Consider the following 24,547-nt stretch of genomic DNA (forward strand, 5'->3'; position numbering starts at 1 on the left):
GGTTCTGCTTTCTCTCTGAAATTGTAACTGGGTTACAGTCAGGTTTCCATGGAATTATTTCCTTTAGACAACTAGAGTCAAAAGAGTTAGTGTCTCTCATGGTACCCTAGATCCACGTGACTATCATAAAGAAACATGTATGTAGTAGTTGTGAGTGTGGTGGTATCTACAAGCTTGTTCATTGGTATCCTTTCAGGCTACCCATTCATACAGCATGGTTGTACATTCTCGATCACTGTGGATTTGACTTTATGTTTGATGACAAAATATTCAGCTCTGTACAACTGCTAGGACACCACTCTGTGCCTCTTTGACCCTTAGTAATTTAAACCCATTTCCTTCCTTATGCTCCTAAGAGGAGGCTTAATGGAATTTTGAATTTCCCTATCACAAAACTTCTTAAGGTTTTTGTCAAAAACGATTTGAAATACCACATAAAATGTTGTACTCACATCCCTCATTACCACTTCCAAATAACTGGGTTACATAAATAAAACATTCCATGAAAAATGCTTGACTACAATTTATGGGAGGTAACTTGAACAAGAGCTGGCTTATTGTGGAAAACTCAGCCTATCTTTTTCCTGACCCTTTTATTCTATACAAGGAGAGAAATTTATGTCAGCTTAAAAAAAATCTATTACTGCTTCTCATAACTGAATCCATTCTTTTTCTCCATGATCCATCAGGGTAAAAACAGAAATAATAGATTGCTTTGACAGAACTTGAACATAAATGTCCCCAAGAATCAAACATAATGAGTTAAACAAGTTTCACACGGTATTAAAACAGGAAAGGATAACCACTCTATGTTTCAAAACCAGATCTCACTACAAATTTATTATCAGCTACCACAAAAAAAGTACATAGCATTTGAATTTACACAATGAAATGGGAATATTTCCATTCGTTTATTATACATATGCCCCAAGCAGAATCTTCCCTGGAGGAATTAACTCAGAAAAGGGAGTCCTTTTATTATATTATTTTAACCAACTAGTTGTTGAAAATCATCTCCTGGGTTAGATTAGACTAGATAACTTAAATAATTGAAGTAACTCCATGCTCTGTTATCTGATTAAAATATTAATACTTTTACATCTCTGAGTGCTTCTATAGCTTTTATCTCTAGATGATCCAGACTGCAGTCTTCAGAAATGCTTGAGATGATAAATGGATGCATTCATGTACATAGATTAATTCCAACAGTTAATTCATCTTAAATGGTTTTGTTAATGGACACCTATCCATCAACTAATCTCTAATTTTATTTGAATAAACAGCTTGTCTTGGAGAAATTCATATCCCCAGCTACAGTGCAGACTTTCTTCTAAGCCAATCAACACACAGCACTCACATTCACTGTACTGTTTGTTGTCCAGACTTGGGCACAGGACTTGTGTTTGCCACCCGCTTCCCCTCAAAAGAAAAGGTTTTTTTTGTTTGTTTGTTTTTTAGGAAGCTTAGGATAATGCCTAAGTGTGAAGCCATTTTTCTCTTGTTGGCTAAAGGAGAAGAAGGAGCCTCAGTTACTACTGATGGCCATCTGTGACCACAGGGACACAGACAACGCCTGTGGTAGATCGGAAAGTTTGATAGGCTTTGAGTCTTAAGTGATGTGATGGCTAGCTGTACCTGAGAGCTTGACACAACCCAGAATCACCTGGAAAGAGAGGCCCAATGATGGGTTGCCTATATTGGATTGGCCTGTGGGCATGTCTGCAGAGAATTGTCTTAATTAAGTTAATTGATCTGGGAAGATCCAGCCCACTGTGTGATTATTCCCTAGGCAAAGGATTCCACACTTTTTAAGTGTATAGAAATTGACCTGAGCACAAGCAAGCAAGCAAGCCACACAGGCAGGTACTTATTTCTCTCTCCTCTTAGACTGTGGATATGATGTAACCAGTTGCTTCAAGCTCTTGACATTGTGACTTCCTGCAGTGATGGACTGACCTGGAATTGAAAAATAAAATAAACCCTTTCTCCTCTAAGTTGCTTTTTGTAAAGATTTTTACCATGGGCAACAGAAAAGGACCTAGGACAGTGACATCACCAAACCACTAGTGTTTAGTCCCTGGAGCCTTGCCCCCTAGTTTCTAGTTAAAAGAATTGACATTTTTTTAATTGCCAGTAGATTTTTGTGACCATCTAGGTAATCTATTCTCTCTTAAAGAAGGATGAAAGGTAAACATGATATGCCCTGTTTCCTTTTGGTATGTTCATTCAGTGCTGTGCATTAGAAGGTCTTGAAATATATAAATCTTGACTTTGACATCACTTTGGAGAAGTCTTGTTAGCCATTCACCAGGCAGAATGTTTGATACACTCACTGCCTAAGCACACGAAGAAGTTCTTACCAAAGTGAGAAAAAATTAAGATACTAAAAAACTTCCTGTCTTAACAGACAAATGCTACAGTTCATAACCAAGTTCAGACATTATCCCAAGACTCAAGAGCTGAAGCAGGGCTTGGCCTGTTTTGTAGCCAATTTAAAACTGGCCTGTGTGTCAAAGGAACTTTTTATTGTTGCTTAGAAAGCGGCAGCAATTCTCCAGCTCTCCTCCAGCTCCCCTAAACCCCGTTAATATCTATTTTTCAGACTGGGTGGGCAATGCGGTGGTTCCCTTGTATTCCCAAACATAATAATTCATCAGTTTTGCAACCTGATTCCCGACATTAAGAGATTAAAACTAATGCAGACGATTCTCTGACGGCACATACTGAGGTATAGAAAAACACCATCATTTCCTTCTACAAAATGAGAAAGATTTTAATTCTTTTTCTCAACAGCTGCTTCATTTTCTTATGCATAGGAAAACTATGTGCAATTACTTCAAGTACAATCAAGTCATTTAACATGGCTTTGCCATCATTGTAGTTACAGGATATTTTAAAAGAGAGGGAAAAAAATCTCCAAGCACAGGTCCTGCTGTGCTACAGAGCAATCAGATTCCTTCATAATAACAGCCTGATGGGATTCAGCGATTTGAGGAATAATGAATAACCATTCTAATCAGTAAACAGGAAAATGCTACAACAGCTACTGAGTAAAAACTATCATCTGTTGATTCTCTTGATCGGCATTTCCAACAATAAATAGAAATGTGAGTAGTTCTTAAAAGGAAAAAAAAAATAACTTCATTTAGCGTGTTTGATTGTACCAGGCAGTGAGAAAATGACATACATCTTAGACTGTCCTGCAGTGCTCCCCAGTCAATAAAATACACAGATAATCTTTTTTAATATATAACACATGGCTGAGTTCACCCTACCACCTGAATATGTCAAAAGAAACTGATTTCACAGTTGGTTTATAACATTGTATTTATGGACTGATGATTCTGATTTTCTTCACGTCTTTGTTGTGTTTCTTCTTCTTGGTGTTCACTTTATGAAATTATTTGTATCTGAATATGAAGTGTCTGTTTCAAAGTAGTCTTCAAGTTTCCAGTGCAGGGTCTCAAATGTGGGCCGCTGCTTAGGTTCTGCATTCCAGCACTCCAGCATGATGCTGTAGAACTGCTGTGGACAGTTCGATGGCTGTGGTAGTCTGTAGTTTTGACTCAGCATCTGAATTACTTGAGCACCTGTCATACCTACGAAACAGAATAGAACAAAAAAAAATGGACAATCAGAGTCTTCAGTTTATAGACACTGAACTCTAGGTTACAATGCAAATTCTTTCCCTTGATAGAGCTGTGAGATCCACCATCCACCTCCCAGGATGGAGACATTAAACTAAAACCTGCAGGAAGTCATGTCTATAAGACTGCAATTCAAGAGCAAAGGAGAAGAAAGCAATAAACCACCTCATTAATGCAAATTATCGTCATCAAATTTTATCTATCGAGCTCCTACAGGCACATAGTGTGGTCAGCCTCATAACTCTGCCCTCTAAGTCTGGGCAAAGCAGTTAAAGTCCCATCTAAGCCGGTGACCTGCAGCGGAAGGGCCCACTTCTGAATTAATCACTCACCACTGTACGGCATTTTGCCGTAAGTAATGATTTCATAGAGAAGGATTCCAAAAGACCACACATCAGACTTAATGCTGAATTTATTAGTACGAATGGCCTCAGGCGCAGTCCACTTCACTGGCAGCTTTATTTCATGTTTAGATTCATAGATGTCTTCATTCTCTACCTGTTAACGAATCAAGGATTCAAGCCAAGTTAGTAATTGGTTGTGCTGCCCTTGTTTAGTTGTGACCTGTTTCACGTGAAAATTTACAGGGAAATATTCCACATGAGCTTAGATAAATTTCTATTACAATATCAGATATTATGACCCAGATGTATAAAATTAGGAGAATCAGTGAGAAGTCATTAGCAAGATGTTTCTTGAGAACATACTATGTGCTAATAATAGCCTTGGAAGGAGCATCAATCTATTGCATGCAGGAGAATTTCCGATAACTTGCATTTACATCAATCATTTACAAATTGAAAAAAAATGAGGAGAAAGAACAAAGGAAAAGGAGGAGAAGAAGAAAAAGAGGAAAAGGAGGGGGAGGAAGAAGAAAAGGATGCCTCTTTTTATTTGTTCTTGGTATTGAAGAGCTTCTGATATTAAGGCTAGAGAGATGGTTCAGCAGTTAAGGGCATTTGCTGCTCTTGAAGAGAACCCAGGTTTGGTTCCCAGGACCTATATGGCAGCTCATAAATATCTGTAACTCCAGCTCCAGAGGATCTGGGGCTTTCTGGCTTCTGCAGGCACTGTGCCCATGCATATGATGCATGGACGTACACACAGGCAAAAATGTGTATATACATTAAATAAAAATAAATAAAACTTTTTAAAAGGCTAACAATGATTATGATTTAAACCACTTGCTAATACCAATAAAAGCAGTGTCTAAATAATTTAAAAATTTATCAACAGAGTGTGTTTCTAATTAATTTCTAAAAAAGAAAAAGTGATATGAAAAAAAATCTTTACTTGTTGGGTTCCATTTCTACAGTCCTATTATTAGTAAATGATGTGGAAATCTAAAGTTCATATTTAAACACCTCCTATGGTACTTATTGGCACATTCTTATTGATGGCACAAAACAGGGTGAGTATGAGGAAATGAAACCCCAGTGGTTCCATTTTGGAAAGATGGATCAGGGGAGAAACTACTTTCTGGACAAGCATGATTCCCAGCGCCCACATTGAAAAAAAAAATAGGTGATGTGATACATGCTTGTAGCCCCTACGCTAAGGTGAGGAAACAGGTGGGTCCTGGAAACCTGCTGGCCAGTCAATCTAGCCAATATGATATCCACAGGTTCTATGAGAAACCCTACACCAAAACCAAAGTAAAGCCTAGCTTGTCTCAATAGATTTGGAGAGAGAAAGAGCAAGAGAGACCATGGAACATGAACATGACAACATGGAGTTGGATGGGTAGAGAGATGGGAGATAGACCTAGGACAATTTGGGGGAGAGGATGAATATGATCAAGATACATTGTATGAAATCCTCAAAGAACTAATAAAAACATTTTACTAAGTTAGAGAAATAATTGAAGAAGAGACCTCAATGTCAACTTCTGGCCTCTACATTTACTCATACAGATAAGACCACTTGTACACACACATTTATAAAACACACAATGCCCACATACATATAAATGTATGGAGAGTTTATGATTGCTTGCAGAATCATGATAGCAGCATGTATTGTCAAGTGAGCAAGGGCAGATACAGTCTACTACTTTCTGTAAAAGATATGCGAAAGTAAATAGATGTGGCTGGTAGCATTTGAAAAATAGACCATAAATTCAACCAGAAACTTAATTATGTACTTATTAATCTACCTGAGCATTGTTTTGCTTCATTGCCCCACCCTTTGATGAAGAAATAGAAATAGAAAGGTACTCTGTCCCTAAGATCCTTGACTACTTGCCTTTATCAATGAAGACAGATAAACAGCACAGCTGCTTTTACTTGCTTGTTTTGTGTATGTGGCTTTGTTACTTTTCTTGCAGTTATTGTTTGGAGACCAGGGTCTCACTGAAATTCAAAGTCTGACCTTGAACCCAAAATCCTCTTGCCTCGCCATCTTGAGTGTTGGCATTCCAGCTTGGGTACCACACCAAGATGAGAAACATAGTTTTAAATAATAATCATGAACATAAGGCTCTATTAACCTGATTGGTGTTGAACCCACTATAAGAACTAATTAAAGCAAAGGTAAATCTACCTTAAAGACTCTTGCAAGTCCAAAATCTGCTACTTTGTAGATATTATGTTCACCAACAAGAACATTTCTTGCAGCCAGATCCCTGTGGATATAGTTCTGGGACTCCAGATAGGCCATTCCTGATGCCACCTGTGCCGCCATGTCTACCTGCTGAGTCAGCTGGATTTTTGACCCACCATCACCTAAACAAAAAAGAGAAAATGGGAGATTATTTTGGAAAATACTAAACTACCAAAGTGAATTCTGAGAATTCTGATAAATCAATCATATGTGATATGACACCAATCTACCAGAAAAAAAAAAAAAAAAACACCATCACAACACAGGTACCAGTCTGTGTGTTTTCAAAAGCACACATCATTGATTTGCCCCTTCATGGGAAATGTCATTTGGGAGCTTCTGCCTTTTTAAAACGCATGTCCAGGATAGAGAGGTGGCTCAGTGGATGAGAGTTTGAATAGTAGATTTCCAGTACAGATATAAAAAGATCTGGTCATGGTTGAACATGCCTGTAATCCCAGTGTTGGAGAGGCAGAGACAGGAAGAACCCAGAGCTTGTTGGCTAGCCAGTCTCATCAATGAATGAGCCCCAGACTCAGTGACTGCGTCTCAAATAATAAAGCGGAGAGTTATTGAGGAAAGTACTCAATACTGACCTCTGACCTACACACACACACACACACACATACACACGATACATAAACACTCCATTTTTTAACAGGAAAACAAACTGCAATGTTGACTTTAGTCATTGAGCTGCTGAAGTGGTGACAAGCTGGCTAAGCCAAAGAAAAGTTTTCATCCTTCTATCATATTTCTTTTTTTTTTTTTTTTTTTTTTTTTTGGTTTTTCGAGACAGGGTTTCTCTGTGTAGTTTTGCGCCTTTCCTGGAGCTCACTTGGTAGCCCAGGCTGGCCTCGAACTCACAGCGATCCGCCTGGCTCTGCCTCCCGAGTGCTGGGATTAAAGGCGTGCGCCACCACCGCCCGGCTCGATATTTCTTAAAAGTTAGATCACTAATAAATTTTAAGAGTATACCACTTATAAAATATATACATCCCATTTATACCCACATGCACAATGCATTTTTAATTTCCCTTCTAGTTTTGCTATTCTCAGAACACATTGTACATATCTCCAGTATAAAGATGCCTTAAACGGACAGAAATTCACCTACCACTCACTCTATATAAATAAGTACAGAAATTTACATAGTAGAATAGGCTTGGTAATTAGTAGAAGGCCAGTGTTATCTTTGGAAACTCTAAAATTTCATAAGTCACCCTCAGGTTAAACTACCATACTGTGGGCTAGTATTCTCAGGCATCTAGAAAATTGGTGTTATTTCACAAAAGGGCCAACTCCTGCTCTCCTTGCCTTCCTAAATCAAACATTATTTCATATAGCTAACTGGACTTGCGGACATTAGGCTTAGACATAAGCCCTGACTTCAGAAATAGCTATACATAGGAGGTAGGGAGACTGACACCAGGGTATCAGATTTGATGTCAGGGCTACTGTTCATATTGCTTTGTAACTTTGAACAATATGGCTAACATCCTGAGCCTCATGTCTTCATTTACATAGTGATAGCAGTAATTATCTCAAAGTATCCATTGTTAAAGTGGAATTTCAAATGAATTAATACATGTAAAGTACTTAACATGATATCAGGTACCTAAGAAGAGCCCAATAGATCCTAGATGTTAATATTATCATTGCACCTATGCAAAAGTGGAGCAATTTTAATTCCCCAGTGATATATGGGAATTACCCATGTGGAATTGGCTGAAAGAAGATAAGCCTGTGGGTCTGGAGCTCAGGGTTGCAGCTAAAGGTACAAATGTAATGGTTGTGTTAATGAATGGGAACAAGTGTGTTAGATTCCTAGGAAGAAACACATTTCATGAGAACATCAACGTTTAGAGTCGGCAGAGAAAAGAAAACTGGGAAGAATCAACCAGAATCATGAAAAACAAAGATGCTGTAACAAGTCAAAGGTGTTAAGAGAAAACGACCATCATAGTCAAATTAGATAAAGAGACTCAGTAAGATAAAGGAAAAAGGCAAGTAAAGAGGAGCCCTTGATGAGCATGGTCACAGAAATAACAGGATTCCTAGTGATGATGCATAGGGCTGGGGAGGGTGTGGAGATAGCCAGATGAAACAGCAAATTCCAAAATGCTTGTCTGAAAACTGGCCGGCAGTTCAGCTCAGTGGCAAAGCTCCTGTCTAGCAGGACACAGAGTTCAGTCTTCAACCAGGGAGAAAATAAGGAGGCAAAAAGGGTCCGGTAAATGCTAGGTCAAGAGGAAATAACTAGTGTAAAATGCAGGACAGTAAGAGGTTATGGGAGCTAGAATATTCAGACATTTTTGGGATGCTTGCTATGTTCAAATTCTTTGGGAGAGCGCTGAATATTTTCTTAACTGTTCATGTTACTACATTAATGACATGCTAAGTTACTGTATAAGATATATATACTTTCTACATTTGTAGTGACTTTTCCAATAAAAAGGAGAATAAATAGAATTAAGAAATAAATAAATTTGAGAGTTAAATATCACGAGCATTTGTATATTATATATATACATATATATATATGTATATATATATATGTATATATATATATATGCCCACAGAGAGAGAAACACACGCACACACATTTCATGAGGTAAGAACCATTATTATGTGACTGATGATTCACTAATCATTTGAGTGCTGATTTCTTTTCATCCAGGACACACACAGAAAAATCACATTTAAGTTGGGCCCCTTGCTAATTTGGAACAATAGGATATGTGCAGAAATCAACAGAATCTTCAGTTCTGACCCTTAAAACCCCCTCAACTCTGAAGCTACAGGGATGAATTTCATAATGTAAAGTCATCCAAATCCTTGTCACTTCTCAGAGAAAGACACCTAGAGAGCCATTTATCCATATTAAAAAATGGTTAATTTTGTGTGTGAAGTCACAAAAGCTTTAAATTGTATATTATGGTCTCTAACATCAGTTACTTGGTTGAAAACCAAATAGTATCCTGAAGATGAAAGAAAGCTCAGCATGGAGCATAAGGACTGCTCAGATGGCCACAACAGCCTGCCTTTTAGTATCAAATCCATTCAATAACGAGAGAGGTATAGGCAATTGTAGAAGCTGGTGGCTAGCCATAGGTGGTGTTAATCCTAGAATGGCTCCCACTGATCCTTGCTTCCTAGTCATCATCCCCTTCCCTTGGGCTGGGCTGAACCCAGTTACACATTGAACTGATGCGATATGGAAAAACCGAGGGAACAGAATTTCCAAGATTAAGTCACAAAGGGCTGGGGCTTTGTCATACTGATGCTCACTACTCTCTTGCTTTCTCACTTGCTCACACTACTGTGACAAGCTGCCGAGTTATAAGCTGTCCTGTGTGACAAAGAGGGCCAAACAGCCTCTCACCAAAACCCAACAAGGAACTGACTTCTTCAATATAACAGCCCAGGATAAGCCAGCTCTTTCCAACAATGTGAGTTGGTTTGGAAATAGATGCAGCCCTATTAGAATTCTGAGATGATTTTGTCAAATTCTGGCACCTGAGCCATGAACTATGATCCCTAAGCTATGAAACCCAGTAAGCCACAACCACATTCTTGATTGTCTTCATTGGGATTACTATTGTCGTGACAAAACACCATGACCAAAAGCAACTTGAACTCACTGTCCCATATAACAACAGCTCGTCATCAAAAGCAGTGAGGGCAGGAAATCACACAGGGCAGGAACTTGGAGGCAGGAGCTGATGCAGAGACTGCTGAGGGGTGCTGCTTACTGACCTGCTCCTCATGGCTTCTTCAGCCTGCTTTCTTACAGGGCCCAGGCCCACCAACCCAGGAATGGTACCTCCCACGATGGACCAGGCCCTCTCCCATCAATCACTCATTAAGAAAATGCCCTATAGGCTGCCCTACAACCCGATCCTATGGAGGCATTGTCTTCATTGAGGGTCCCTCCTCTCAGATGACTTTAGCTTGTGTCAAGTTGACATAAAACCAGCCAGCACACTGACTACAGCAAGTGGCATAATAAATGTTTGCAAGATAACAACAGACAACTAATTCAGGCTAGGGAAACAATGTTAATGCTATCCATGGTATCAAAGCAGAAACCACGGTCCCAGATATTCACTTGAAATGGGTTGTTAACCTTCCCATGCTTGTTTCTTTAATTGTAAACTAAGAATATTTGCCTCATAACATCTTAGAAAAATGAGTTAAGTTCATGCTTGTAAGTAATCTGGATCAACATCTGACACATGGAAAGTACTACAGTATTTTTTTAAAGAAATAATATACGTGTCCTCCCCTGTTATCACCTCATGTATCTGATTTCCAGTAAATAATCTAATTAAATGCATAGACCAATATACAAACTGCTGTTTACTATTATTTCTCATTCACAGGGCTTCTGACTACCCATAGGAACAGGCTGCAGAATAGACATTCTAATCCAGAACTGTTTGCGGCTGAAATGTTATGATCACAGAAGCTATTCTGTGCTGCCTGCCTACACATGCCTTGCCTGTGACTCTAAACACACAACAGTAGAGGAGTATGGAGACACCTTCAGGCTTCTGAAGGACAACAGTTATGCATTCCTGCTTGACTGAAGGCGACACTGATGAAAATAATACGCTTGCCTACTTCAGTCCACTTCAGCAAGCTGTGCGTGAAAATCATGAACCATATATGGGAACCTACCCAACTTACAAAAACAGAAAATGTTTGTTACTCCTTAAGGGGTATGTAGATGCCTGATATGTGTTAGATTTTTTTGTATTTATTGAGAAAAAAGGAAGCTCAATAAGCTAAATCAAAAACAGATATTTACTTTCTTTAAGTTTCAGTAAGATGTTATTAGTAAAATATGTATGTAGGTAAACACATTTTGCTATATTGCCTGGATTACCTGAAATACCCAGGTTTTCTTCAACGGTATTTATTAAAGGGCCAATAAATCAGTCATTCAGTATTTATTTTGCCCCCCAATTATAACATTATTCAGTTTGTGGGCATCTGAAATGTGAAGATTTCTTTTACAAATATTAATTATGAATGTGCACATAGCTGTTTTTTCACATGATTCCTCTTAAACACTTGTGGCCAAACACTGGAAAGGACATCCCTGCTCACACTGACGTCATCCTGTTTGTCACATTAAACTGTCTGGTTTCAGTCTATAAAGAAACCTGCGTGACTTAGAATATACTCAAAACATAACTTCAGTGGAAAGCAATATAAAGCTATTTTCTGTCATAGCTTCTTCTTTTCACAGCCTGTATGAACGCCCATTTTGTTTAAGTTTGTGTTACTTGGATGGAGTGAAAGTGAGAGACCTCTTTTTCCCTGAGTTCTCATCAGCAGAGCAATGCAGCTGCTCATTCTTGAAACCAGACATCTATCTGCCTCCCCCATCTCCCAGTACAGTGCCGAGCAACACTGCCATGCAGAGAAATGCTATCACTTGATCACAGAGTGCATCGAGTGTATTCTACATCCTCCCCTTCCTTTGATTAAACACACAGTTAAGAGTGAGAGTGTCCATGTGTTTAGAGATTTTTTTTAAACAAACCAAGTAAAAAAATGGAGTTCTGAAATCTACTCTTCTACAAAGGTGACTTACTCCTGTCCATGTTGGTGACTGCTTTCTTATATGAAGATGCAAGGGTGCCTTTACACTCTTCCATAAAAAGCATTTAGACCAAGCTTCCCTCTCTGATTTCTTTCATCTCCATACTTACTGAGATGTGTGATTGACATGAAATTTGGTACTTTAAGGTAGTCTTTTTCTCACAGAGTATATTTAATAAAAATGGTGTATAAGTAAAAAAATAATAAATATCAGTAAGATACAGAAATATATAGAGAGATAGATGATAGATAGATAGATAGATAGATAGATAGATAGATAGATAGATAGATAGATAGAAGATAGATAGATAGATAGATAGATAGATAGATAGATAGATAGATAGATATCACCAAATATTCTCAATGCTAAAGTATTTTAATGGGCTTCTCCCATTTTGAAGAAAGTTATTACCAAAACAAATCAGCTAGAGACTACAAAGACTGTTATATAGGAAAAAAAAGTGTACATTCTTTCAAGCATGCATTACACTGGAATCCGATTACAGAGGGCGTGGAAGGTTTTCACCAACATGCCCAATACTGGAAGACTGGATCACAGGCTTTGATGTTCTGAAGAACTGGCCTAAGAATCACCTAAGGTCACGGGACTTCCATGACCACCGTGCATCAAAACTAAAGCCAAGTTCACAAACCTGCAGCAATTTACACCTCCTATTACATCAGATCTCTTCTGTTAAATCTATTACATGCTATCACTAAAGTGTCTTTTGGCTCAGCAAGAGTAACAGAATCCTTTCAAGGTTATTTTATTGAGTTTTTACCTCCTTATTGGTAAAGACTTAGATGTAATAAATAGGCACTCATTACTCCTCCTATCTGCAAAATATCTTTGAACACAAAGGCCTTAGTAAATTTGCCCCTGGTGGCCTCATCCAAAGACAAGGTAATCCTGAGTAAATCACATCAACAGGCCTAAGAAATCCTCAAAGTCTGAATTTTCAATGGACCAACCAGAGCTCTTCCAGTTAGTGCCTCAGTCTCAAAACTTGCTGACTCCAAATCCCAATCTTATTAGTTTATGGGTGACCTCAACTTAACTATTCAGTCAGTCACCATGTAAGAGTAAACACACCCCTGTGCATCAGACATTGCTCAAACACTGAAACAGAAACACCTTCCCGTCCTTGTGGGGCTAAGTTTAGGAGATGCTACACATAAGCTAGATAAACAAATCAGTACTGCTCTCAGATGATTAACAACTAAGGGTTAAAAACAGAAGCAGGGAAGAGGAACATGAGGAACCAAGAGAGAGATGAAATTCCAGGATCTGACAGTTGGCCAGCCAAAGCTTCGCTTAGATGGAAATGTCTGTGCAGACTTCCAGGAACGGAGAAGTAAGCACAGCCTAGTCCCATCCACCAGAGGAACATGCAGAGTCTCGTGCTCCTTTCTCAGGCTGCAATGTCCACCCACACTGGAACCCAGACTTCAGCCCTGGCCACTTAAGGATCACAGAGATCCTGCTGAGCCTCCCCCAGTTAGCAACACTCATCCCTGTCACAGCCCCAGCCACTACCACCTGAGAGCCACCACAGACTTGCATACCTCCTACAAATAGCACCACCCACTCCTGCTGTGACCCCAGCCCCTGCCACCTAAGGACCAGCTACATAATGGTGCAAGCCTTCCATGGCTGTCTGAGTATCTGCAGCAAGCACCTGCGAATTCTCTGGAAGGCCTGTTGCTATGCTCAGAAGCTGCAGCCAGCACTAGGTGGGCTAAGACTACTTCTGATACCTTACTTGCACATCAATACCTGAGTGGTCCTGGGGTTGACTCTCAAGCACCATTCAGCTGGCCCATAACCTGACAAGTATGGGTAACAGCAAACAGGGATCTAAACAGTCACTCAACAAAACTTGGACAAATACACATACCAAAAACACGACCAACAACCTAACTCCAGATGCCTAGGTCCTACCACAAAATAGAACGTGAAAAACCAACACAATATATCTCCCCCAAAAATTAGTACTACCATAGTCATGTTCCCTGTGGAAATAACTCAAACGATACACACAACAAGGATTTAGAAATAACAATCATAGATATGTTCAAGGAGCTCAAGAGGATATGGATGAACACAAGCATTCAAACACCAAAAGCAGATGACAGTAACCAGAATATAAATTACAGTAGGAATGCATGTTAGAAGAACTCTCATTTGCTGGGTAGTCTGAGGATGGACATCGCAGAATGAGAAGAACCAAGAAGGAAAGATAGGCTAGACAAAATAAATTAGTTAAATAGTCAAACAGGCCTAAATATTGGGAATTCACAATTCCACCTAATGTGGCTGGTATAGGTGACATTTGCAATGCACTTTATTGGATATGACAGAGAATCGCTCTTCTGCATTGTTCTAGGAATAAGACATGAAGCGTCAGTGACTGAAGCTAATTCTTCTGTGGTAGGCCCATGTTCTGAGGCTGCTAATTTTTGATAAACTCATGCAAGGGAACTGAGTATATTTCAGTATTTCACAGCGCTATGTAGGACACGTCATGATCTCTGTTCTTTTGTTTTGGTTTTTTCACAAGTTCCCCCTTGAAAGCACAGTGCTCTCTCTTCCTGAACCCTTCCTTCCCCTCTTCTTACCTGCTCATAATCCTCTCAGTTTTACTCTGATATTGCAAAAAAAAAAATCAGAGGAAGTCTCTGTTTTCCAAGCATGAATTATTCTCTCAGTACTTTATCTCAATTTTGAACATCTTGTTTCAATGCTTATTGTTTTATTATTGTTGAATTATTCATTTGTGATAAACATTGCAGTGCCCTTACTGTGACTACAGGGATCAAATGGAGCAATAGAGCAATACTATGTTTCTGCCGTTTAGTCTGAAAATTGTAATGATGCCTAGCCCCGGTGGTAGCTTCAAATAACCACCCCCCAGACACACAGACACACAGACACACACAAGTACAAACTTAAGAGCAAAGAGTCTAGGATACCTTTCTCTGTCTTTCTCCAAAGTATTCCACGTCCACAAACTGTACTCCATAGAAAATATTGGTCTATGACTAATAATGTTCAATTAGTTGGTGAAGGAAACACACAAAATACCCATCCACCAATTTCCCACACTATACTTAATTACTTGGTATGTCTATTGTTAACAATTTCATCTTTCACTACATAAATATTTTCCCCCTTTTGAGTACACAGAACATATTCCATTAAATAGTAGTTGAGCTGGTCAATGTTACAACATTCATTCCTACACATACACACATTGTAAACATCTTTTGGGTTATAGAAGGCTTGCTAAATTGACATTTATGGGACTAGCTAAATGAAATTCCTCCTTTTCTTCCTTTTATTAAGTCTTCAGCTTACTTTGGAGATATTCTTGCAGACTTCCATGTCTCATCAACTCTGTAATAATATAAATTGGATCTTCTAAAGTGCAAACAGCATACAGCTGGATAAGCTTTGGATGTCTCAGGCTCTTCATTATCTGTGCCTCCCTCAGGAAGTCATTTGGATCCATCGAACCTGAAACAAGAAGGAGAAATCACTTCATGTCACTGAGGCATTTCTATCCTCACAGCAGCCTGGTGGGAATCACCGAGATTGCCTCCTGCTTCTCAGTAATGTAAGAGCATCAACATCGCAAATCTTCAGAGTTATCAAAGAATGGAATCAGTTCAGCCGGGGCAACCTAATTACTACATGCACCGTTGTGTCAGGGGTATGCCACGATGTGTCAGTGGAGAGCAAGTGGATTCAGGTCCGTATGAAAAATGAAAAGACAGAAAAATACTGACAGTGTAATTGATGACATGAGGCGGGCATCTTCACACAAGGAAAGAGTGCCTCTTAACACAAACACAGGCAGACATGGAATGTTTAATTACTCCAGGCAGAGTGCTTGGTTTCAGATCCAGAAAGGACTGACTGCTGTCCTATTCTTGGTGCTCACTGTCCACTCTGGGAACAGCTGGAAAATACCTTAATACAATGATTTTGCCATATTCCATTGTGAAGTATGCCTTTGTGGAAATACAGGGTATAGGCCAAATAAATGTTCTGGGACATTTCTACAAGCTAACAGTTATTTTTCATCACCTTATATGTTTAGTATGAAACTGATACTCAACATTTTCGCCTGCATTATCCAGTTCCTCCATCTGAACCCTAAAGGTTTGAGGCTCTGAAGCCTCCTTTGAAAATGCATTAACAGTTAAATTGATTTTGAATGACCTAACTCAAACTCATAGGCAATGTATTAAAGAGTTAATGTCAAATAAAATGGAGAAGGAACAATGCCTGGAGTTTGCATTTCAACAGTAATTTTTAAATCTCTTGTTTTTATTATATAACATTCCAGAAGTATTACTGTGATTGATCACATCTTGATATTTGCTCGGGACACCATTCCATTCATCATTTGCACCAGACAAAGACTTCACAATGGACAACTGAAGCCAGGCAGAGACACATTTGGTAATGTGTGTGCTGTAAGGGTTGCACTGTGACTTGTCAATGTGATATTATGTTATACTACGCAGTGAAACAGTCCACCCTTGCAAAGTCTAGAAGTTCAGCCTCCAGGCTCAAACTTGAATTTGAAACAATTTCAGCTCTACTACTAGCTTGCTTTGTAGTCTTAAGCAGGTTGGCTGATCTCTCTAAACTTCGGGATAATAGCAGTGCCCAGCACACTTGAACCCAATAACTGCTGCTGCTGCTGCTGCTGCTGCTGATGATGATGATGATGATGATGGCGATGATTTTACATACTCTTGGGAAAACCAAACACATTAATTGTGTTTTTTCGTTAGCTAAGGAGAAGAGAAAAGATCTTAAAGAGGAAAAGAAATTAATCATTTCTCTTTTCATCACATTTTTTAGCTCCCTCAATGTCAACATTACCACTGGTCAGAAAGATTAAAATGTGGAATCATAGTAGAAAAATGTAATTGGGAATAAAAGAGACACATAAATCCTAACAAATCACTTGATTTTTGGTGGTTAAAAAAAAAACATATAGCAAATCCAGATACAGTATGAACCTCTCTTCAAAAAAAAAAAAAGTTAAGAAAGATGTATCTAACTCATAAAGGTGCAGGTGACAGCAACAGTTACAATCATCATTCAGACAATTTCTGCAGGACACTTAAACCATCCCCAAATCAAACTACGTACTGTGCTGACGTTGCAGCACTCTGGGAGCCCCTGTAGCTGAGGGCTCCTCAGATCATTCCTTCATGAGTGCTACAGCTGACCAGAAATGGAGTCAGACAGTCTCAATCTCCAGTCAGCTAGGAATGCAGCATTAAATATTAATTTTTGCCTGTCAAAGCCAGTGTGGGAGTTGATTTCAGGCTCATCTTTATTGCGTGGTAGTCTGCTAGGCAATAAATACCTGCTAAGATTGATTAATGGCCCCAGTAAAGTGAAGACATTTAACCAATCACCAAAGCTGTTTGTTGCTATTACACTGTAAATCAATAATAATTATTCCTGTTGGGGAGCAAACTATCATGGCTTTTTTTTTTGGCATAAGAAATATGACTTTTTGTTGTTGTTGTTCTCTTTTGACCTCCAGAGAGCCTTCCATAGAGAGTAATGTTAGAAAGGATTGCTTACTGTTTATCTTTGGAAAAAAATAATTAGATTGGACAATAAAGTTTCATCTCTATTGAAAACAAGATTAGCATTTAGAAGTGCATGTGTGTGGTAACTCTGAAAATATCAATGCTGGAATAGATTGTCCTCGCTGACAGCCATTAGGTGGCTTCTAGCCATAAACAAGTGTCTCTCTGATGTTTCACCTGGCAGAAGTGATCAATGGAACTGAATCCCTGTATGATCAAGCCTGAGCTTGGAAGCTGCATCTGCCTGCATCTGGAAGACAACACTTCATTAAGAACTTGTAATACAACCTTTGTGCCCACTGACCTAATCTGTCTTCATAAAACTCTACCAAGTTGGACCTGTGTTGATTCCCACATCCCAATGAGGAAATACAGGAAGTTTAGTGAACTGTCCAGAGGCAGAGAAGGACAGAGCCAAGTTTGAACTCAGGGTTATCTGACCCCAAACATTTAGCTCTTACCTGTTACACCACCATACCCCAACATTGTCAGTTCATAACACCCTTAATGTCTCAGTTGGCTTTAGTCACAATGCCCCAAGTCATGAACAATATTGAACACTTAATTTGATTGTCAAGTTAGATCCAAACAACTGCAAGTTGTCTTCTTAGGAAGCTATCGGAGAAGGTGATACAGGGGAGTTAAAAGGAAAAAGGGCAATCTATATTCCATTCTTAACTACAATTACTTCCTAAAGTGATACAATCAGCATAGGACATTGCATAACTTCTCAAATCTTGCAATCAGATTGAGTGCTGTTACCCTTTGTGCCTAGTCCATGTTGATTTTTGTGTGGATTTTGCATTTGAGGATGACAGTCATCAAAACCCAGCAGAGAGAAATCAAACTGGAACTAAGTTGGAAGCTCTTCCTCCACTTGCTGGCTATCACAGTGTGGGGGATGGGGAGAAGACGCGGTGCAGGATGCTGGGGGAGAAAAGTCATCATCAGTCTCGCTGGGCTGTAGACTCAGTGCTACAATGCTGACCTGCCCAGTAAGATGTGCCCACTCATGCAATAGTGGCAGGACTGTTATGGGGATAGCCAGATTTTTTTTTAATTAGATTTGAGGTCCTCTCCATGATAAAAAAAAAAAATCCATGCATGTACTAGGAATGGTATGAAAGAAAGAAAGAAAGAAAGAAAGAAAGAAAGAAAGAAAGAAAGAAAGAAAGAAAGAAGGAAGGAAGGAAGGAAGGAAGGAAGGAAGGAAGGAAGGAAGGAAGGAAGGAAGGAAGGAAGGAAAGAAAGAAAGAAAGAAAGAAAGAAAGAAAGAAAGAAAGAAAGAAAGAAAGAAAGAAAGAAAGGAAGAAAGAAAGAAAGAAGAAAGAAACAACAACAACAAAAAAAAAACTATGGCTAGTAGGTTCATAGGCCCTAGGAAGAAACCTACTGCTCTTGTTTTACCAAAAGGACATGCTCTCAAGTTGCCTCCCAAACGTTTATGTCTGTACCCCTAGATTCGTGCTGCTCTCAGCTGTAGGGAAGCTTCTTTCTATGGTGGGTTATGGTTAATGCAGAGACTCATAAAATGTCAAAGTATCGAGGTAAGTGACTGCGAAGAGCTCACACCTGAACAGGACATTCATATCACCCTCCACACCAAGGCTTGGGGAACATTCTAGAAGAGAGAAAGAGTGCAGGGTAGGCAGGAATCCTGGGAAACACTCTCTTCTGAACATGGCATGGCTGTTGCTGCCCTCACGGACTCACAGAAACTATGGTTGCCTGTACAGGACCTGCTCACAATTGGGCCTGTCTATATTCTATTATGGATTGGGGAAGGGACTCATCTTTACTCCTTCCTGGGGAGCTACTGACAGATACTGGCTTCTGGGGGAGAGAGAATCTTTTTCTTCAGTGGTATGGCCACTGGTGAGTTTCCCATGCTCCAGTGGGAATATCACTCCCACCCATATTTTTCCAAGCAATCCTGATTAAACTTAGTTGATCATCACACACACACACACACACACAAAAGACATGAAAATAGGAGAGGTAGTTGTGGGAAGAAGAAACAATTCAATGGGAGAAAAGGGGGAATTGAGAGCTTAATGGGCTATGTGAAGATGATAAAAAATATACATGTATGAAATTATCAAAGAATAACACCAAAATATGTCGTTTCACAAAAATGTGGTGTCAACAAAAAGAACATAACATTATCAAAAGCTGAAACTGAATTTCTTAAATACAACAACCTAGGGTTATATTCAAGATCTTACTTCTGATGTCCCTCAGCTGGTCAATTCCTTGGGGTTCTTCAAGGGTCCTGGCACACAGTTTGGGAAGCGTGGTACTACACAAACCAGCATCTGAGAAATGCCAAATGCTCAAGGCCACTCACTAGGAAGCTTCTGAAACTTTTAAGCACCGTGGACTAGGAAACAGTGAAGGTTCACAGAGCACAATAGTCTAGCCTGTAGTTATGATCTTTGCAGTGTTATTAGAGGTAGATACGAGGTGGCCAGAGCCTCAATGTTGTTCTTCCACAGAATGTCATTTCTATGGAGTATGATACAACCGTGACAAATGCGGGTCAGAAGCTTTGCCGCTTACTCACGATATAATAACAATAACAATATATTTTTTCAATATTGATTGTGAACCAGACACTATACACTATGTCTCTGTTAATAACCTAATTTAATCTTTGTAATAACTCTGCTAGAGTGGCCTCAGCATTATCTCTATTTCTCAAGCAATGTAACTGAGGAATGCAGTGTTTTTGACAAGTGCTTGGGTTATATAAGAAAAGTAACGCTAGGAAAGTTACTTAGTCTCTCTAAAGTACCTAACCTCACCTTTAAAATAGAAAAAATAACACCTGCATGACTAAATATTGATCTCAGTGTGGGGCATTTACCCACCAACTCCACAGTTCCCCCAGAGTTTTCTTGAATGTGAGCAGCGGGAAATATTAGATAGAAGGATTTAGATTGTGAAGATAAACAGACAGAAAATACAGGGTAGACTTGAGAGGGACTGGAACCTATTCCAAAGGGCCCTAACTGTCTCTGCCCCAGGATATTTATAGAGACGCCAAGGGGTGGAGCAAAAGACCTCCTCCCCCAGCACAGCCAAGTGCAGACCATCTCAGACACCTGCACTCAGGCCCATGGTCCTAATCATCCTCTCTATGCTGATGAGGAGCTCTAAAGCCACAAGGAACCTGAAAACGGGCTCCCACATCTTAGGATACTCTCATTCCACTACAGGGAAAATGGAGATTGAAGAGAAAATTATTTTCTTTTCAAATATGAGGTCTTCTAAGCCGTGCATAGTAAGTAGCAAATGCCTTTAATCCAGCACTCAGGAGGCAGAGGCAGGCATATTTCTGAGTCTGAGGCCAGCCTGCTCTACTGAGCGAGTTCTAGGAGGCCAGAGCTACACAGAGAAACCCTGTCTCAAAAAAATAAAAAAGAGGTCTTTAGATGAACTATTTTTATTTTATCCTTAGTCATGTACAGTTCCTCTTTAATAAAAAAAAAAGTTATTCTTTGAATAACAGTAGTTTTTCATCTGACTGTGTGTGTGTGTGTGTGTGTGTGTGTGTGTGTGTGTGTGTGTGTGTGTTCCTGAATGCATGTGGGTGTGTTTGCACATGTGCACGGATGTGTGTGGAAGTCGGAGGCCAACATCAAGGAGCTTCTTCTGTCACTCCATCTTATTTTTTGAAACAAGATCTCTCACTGAACCTTGAGTTCACAGATTCAACTAGATTAGCTGGCCAGCAACCCCCAAGGGTCCTAATAGGGCCCCTACCCAGTGTGCTGCCATACCTGGCTTTGCACATGGGTGCTAAGGGTCAAACTCAGGTCCTCAAGCTTGTGTGGCATGTACTTCACCACCTGAGCAATAGCTCCAGCCGCCACATCTGATTTGTGTGTTTAGTCGGCGACTTAAAAAAAAAAGGAAGATGGAATCCTAACTTTTGAAAAGACATGTCCTGCAGGGTCTTACACTGGGAGTGTTTTAAGCTTCAGTGACATGAGAGCATGCCCTTGCCTTCCTATTTTAAAGTCACCTTTATGTACTTTATACTCACCTAGGACAGAATGATGGAACATCTGCTCACTTGAGCGCTGGCTGTCCTATGAAGTTTATGGCATTTACCCATAGGAATCTGTCACACACACACACACACACACACACACACACACACACACACACACACACATACACACACACAAATCAGTGTATGCCATTTAATCTTTGATGGTTTCCTACCTGGTTTTAATGTTTTTACAGCCACAGGAGTGGTATTATTCCACAGGCCTTCCCAAACTTCTCCAAACTGGCCAGATCCCAGTCGCTTCAGAAGCTGTATGGAGTTGCGGTCTATCTCCCACTGGTCCACAGTTTTATAAGACAAATCGAAAGGAGTTGGGACCTGTATCTGTGTCAGAGAATAATAAGAACACTCAAAACTAAAGATACAGGACTGGCGTAGAGAGTAAAGAAACTTCTCATGCAAGCGTGACGACATGCGTTTGATTCCTGGAATCCATATAGAGGCGGAAGGAGAGAAATGGCTACACACAACTGTCCTCTGACTGCTATAGGCACACTGTGGCACTTAAGTGTGTGCGCACACGCGCGCGCACACACACACACACACACACACACACACACACACGTACACTGAAAAATATATATAACATTTTGACTGAACATGATAGGTTTGGACTTTAATAGGAAAAGACCGATTCTAAAAATCAAACATGGTAAATTAAAATCTGTACTATTGACTCTTTAAACCAACCCTCTCCCATATCCTTCAGCCCTATGTCCATCCACCCCCACCCACAGCACCCACTGTCATCCTCACAGGAGTCTGCAGTAGCTTCTCTCTGCCTCCTGCCTCGATGGGTCCTCTCAGTGTGAAGCTGAACTAGAAATTCTGCCTCCCTTGCTTGCCTTTCCTGAACTCTTGACTGCAGTCTTTATTACATGCATTATATCTTTTTGCAAAACGAAACCGTCACTTTTCAAACCCATGTTTGTCATTTCATTTTTTGTCCCATTCACTCACTTACTTCATTTAATAACTAACTTTTAGGCTCAAACTGCGCACCATTCAGTAAATAAAACTGACAAGGCCTCAGAGCACTGTTAGGGTTATCTGGGTGGTCAACTTGATTGGATTAAGAAACACCTGAGAGATTAGTTAACCAAACCTCTAGGTGCATCTGTGGTGGTATTTCCAAGGCCGATGAAGTTACAAGAGCTTGAGTCTAATCAAAGGCTTGATCCTTGGTGTTCCTATAAAATGATGGCATTCCTAGCAGGGCATAACACAAGGACTAGAGTCTATTGGGTGTTCAGTGGAGGCATCTCCTCGGATCTGTGTATCTCTTCCTGGTCCTCTCCTGTGTTCTCCCCTTTTATATACTTCCTGATCACCATGAAGGGAAGAATTTCCTCAACCACAAGCTCCTGCCACCATGATGCTCTGCCCAGGTGTGCAGAGCCAAGAGCCCACGGCCTGAATCCTCTAAAATCTGCATCCTTGGATGTCTTTGTCCATTTGGTTATAGGAATACTATGGATAGTAAAACTCACGGTCAGCCTTACTGCGTGCATTAAGTATGTCTCTGTTGCAACTACCAAACTCTACCTAATATAAGGGCACAAAACAATTAAAGATAGTAAATGAATTGGCATATCTCCTGTAAAATAACAAACAAACAAGCTTTCTTTAAAAATGAGGATGGGTTAATACTGACTTGCAGGCCATAATTTCCCTATTCCTGCTCTAAGCAACCAAGTGACTATTTTTCTATGAACTGACAGCAAATGGCAAATGCTGGAATGCCTGAAAGGAAGATGTTAACTTTAAAGATGAATAAACTTAGCCGAAATCATTTCACCTTTAAGCATGGCTTTTCCAACTTGACACACAGGCCGTCGCTTGTTGTGGTGTAGTAACTCACAAACTCGTTCAAAGTTGAAAAGGCTTTCCTCCTGGTAAGGAAAAAACCGCCCCCATCCAGCCTTCGGATCCTGTAGTGCTTGACGACACCTTCATCTAAAACTAGAACACAAAGGGAGCCCTGTCAATAAATGGCATCACCAAGCCCAAACTGTTTTGTGGCCGTTTGTCACCGTATGGAATGAAATTTTCACAAAACAGTATCTTTCAACTTTGTTCCAGAAAATATGAAATTTACAAAGCATACACACCCAAAAGTTTGTGGTGGGGACACAGGGACACTCAGCGATCACACCGAAGGAGAGAGAGAATGAACACTAAGGACTGAGGTTAAAACTCAAACATTCCAAGCTTGGAAGGCCGACACACATCATGGAGGAAAGCCGTAACATTGAGTCTGTCGTTCTAGCAACAGAAGGAAGAAAATCCCGATGCGGCTTGGAAATCACAGCAGCCAGAAGATAACAGCACAAGCTGTTGAGAAAAGCTCAACTCATACTGGTCTTTCGCCCCAGGAAATCTCATAACGGGAAGACTGAACGAGAGTAAAATGGGCCTATGGCATATCTTACAATATGATAAGGAATTCCACAGAGCCGCTCGCTGTATCGTCTCCCTTCTGTGAGGACCGATAAGAGAAAGTCCCAGAACAATGCAACAAGAATGGCTAAGACGTGGATGATGTGCAACTCTGCAGCAGTATTGTTGAATCCACAGGCAAATCCTACGGCATTTGCAGAACAATGAACTGCCTTACTTTCTAATAATCTTAGTTGCAAGGAAAACGACATTCTCTTGTCTGCCACCAACCATTATCTCTTGCTAACAGCATTCCTGTGTTCCCCAGAAAGTCCTTGCTGCTCCTCTATCATGAGATGCAGAAGGACCCCAAGCCCACCCTGAGCTTGGGAAGCAAGAGCTATCAAGAAGCTCTGATCCTGGGGCATATAAAGGAGCCCAGAAAGGCAAGAAGAGTTTTGCAGTTACCATTTTTTTCTGGACTTGTTTTGGTTTGATTTTTGCTATGGAGGTTTTGAACTATTGATATAATTTGTGTGTCCAGCAGGGAGGAAGCTGACCTGAGAAAAGACCCAACCCAGTGGAAAACAGTGCTGATTGAGAAAGTAAA

General features: G+C 40.0%; 1 protein-coding gene across 1 annotated transcript in view; it reads right to left on the reverse strand.

The window, feature by feature from the left end:
- Window positions 1-812: 812 nt before the first annotated feature.
- The window catches only part of Frk (fyn related Src family tyrosine kinase), a 102,883-nt gene continuing 79,148 nt past the window's right edge, over window positions 813-24,547 (reverse strand). The window contains exons 3-8 of the mRNA XM_006984316.4: window positions 23,357-23,520; window positions 21,714-21,882; window positions 15,220-15,378; window positions 6,189-6,370; window positions 3,980-4,145; window positions 813-3,599 (exon numbers count right to left, since the gene is read on the reverse strand). Of these exons, the coding sequence (XP_006984378.2) occupies window positions 3,388-3,599; window positions 3,980-4,145; window positions 6,189-6,370; window positions 15,220-15,378; window positions 21,714-21,882; window positions 23,357-23,520 (1,052 nt within the window). The 3' untranslated portion in view covers window positions 813-3,387. The remainder of the gene's footprint in view (window positions 3,600-3,979; window positions 4,146-6,188; window positions 6,371-15,219; window positions 15,379-21,713; window positions 21,883-23,356; window positions 23,521-24,547) is intronic.

This window comes from Peromyscus maniculatus, chromosome 16 (assembly GCF_049852395.1).
Source record: "Peromyscus maniculatus bairdii isolate BWxNUB_F1_BW_parent chromosome 16, HU_Pman_BW_mat_3.1, whole genome shotgun sequence".
Taxonomy (NCBI): domain Eukaryota; kingdom Metazoa; phylum Chordata; class Mammalia; order Rodentia; family Cricetidae; genus Peromyscus; species Peromyscus maniculatus.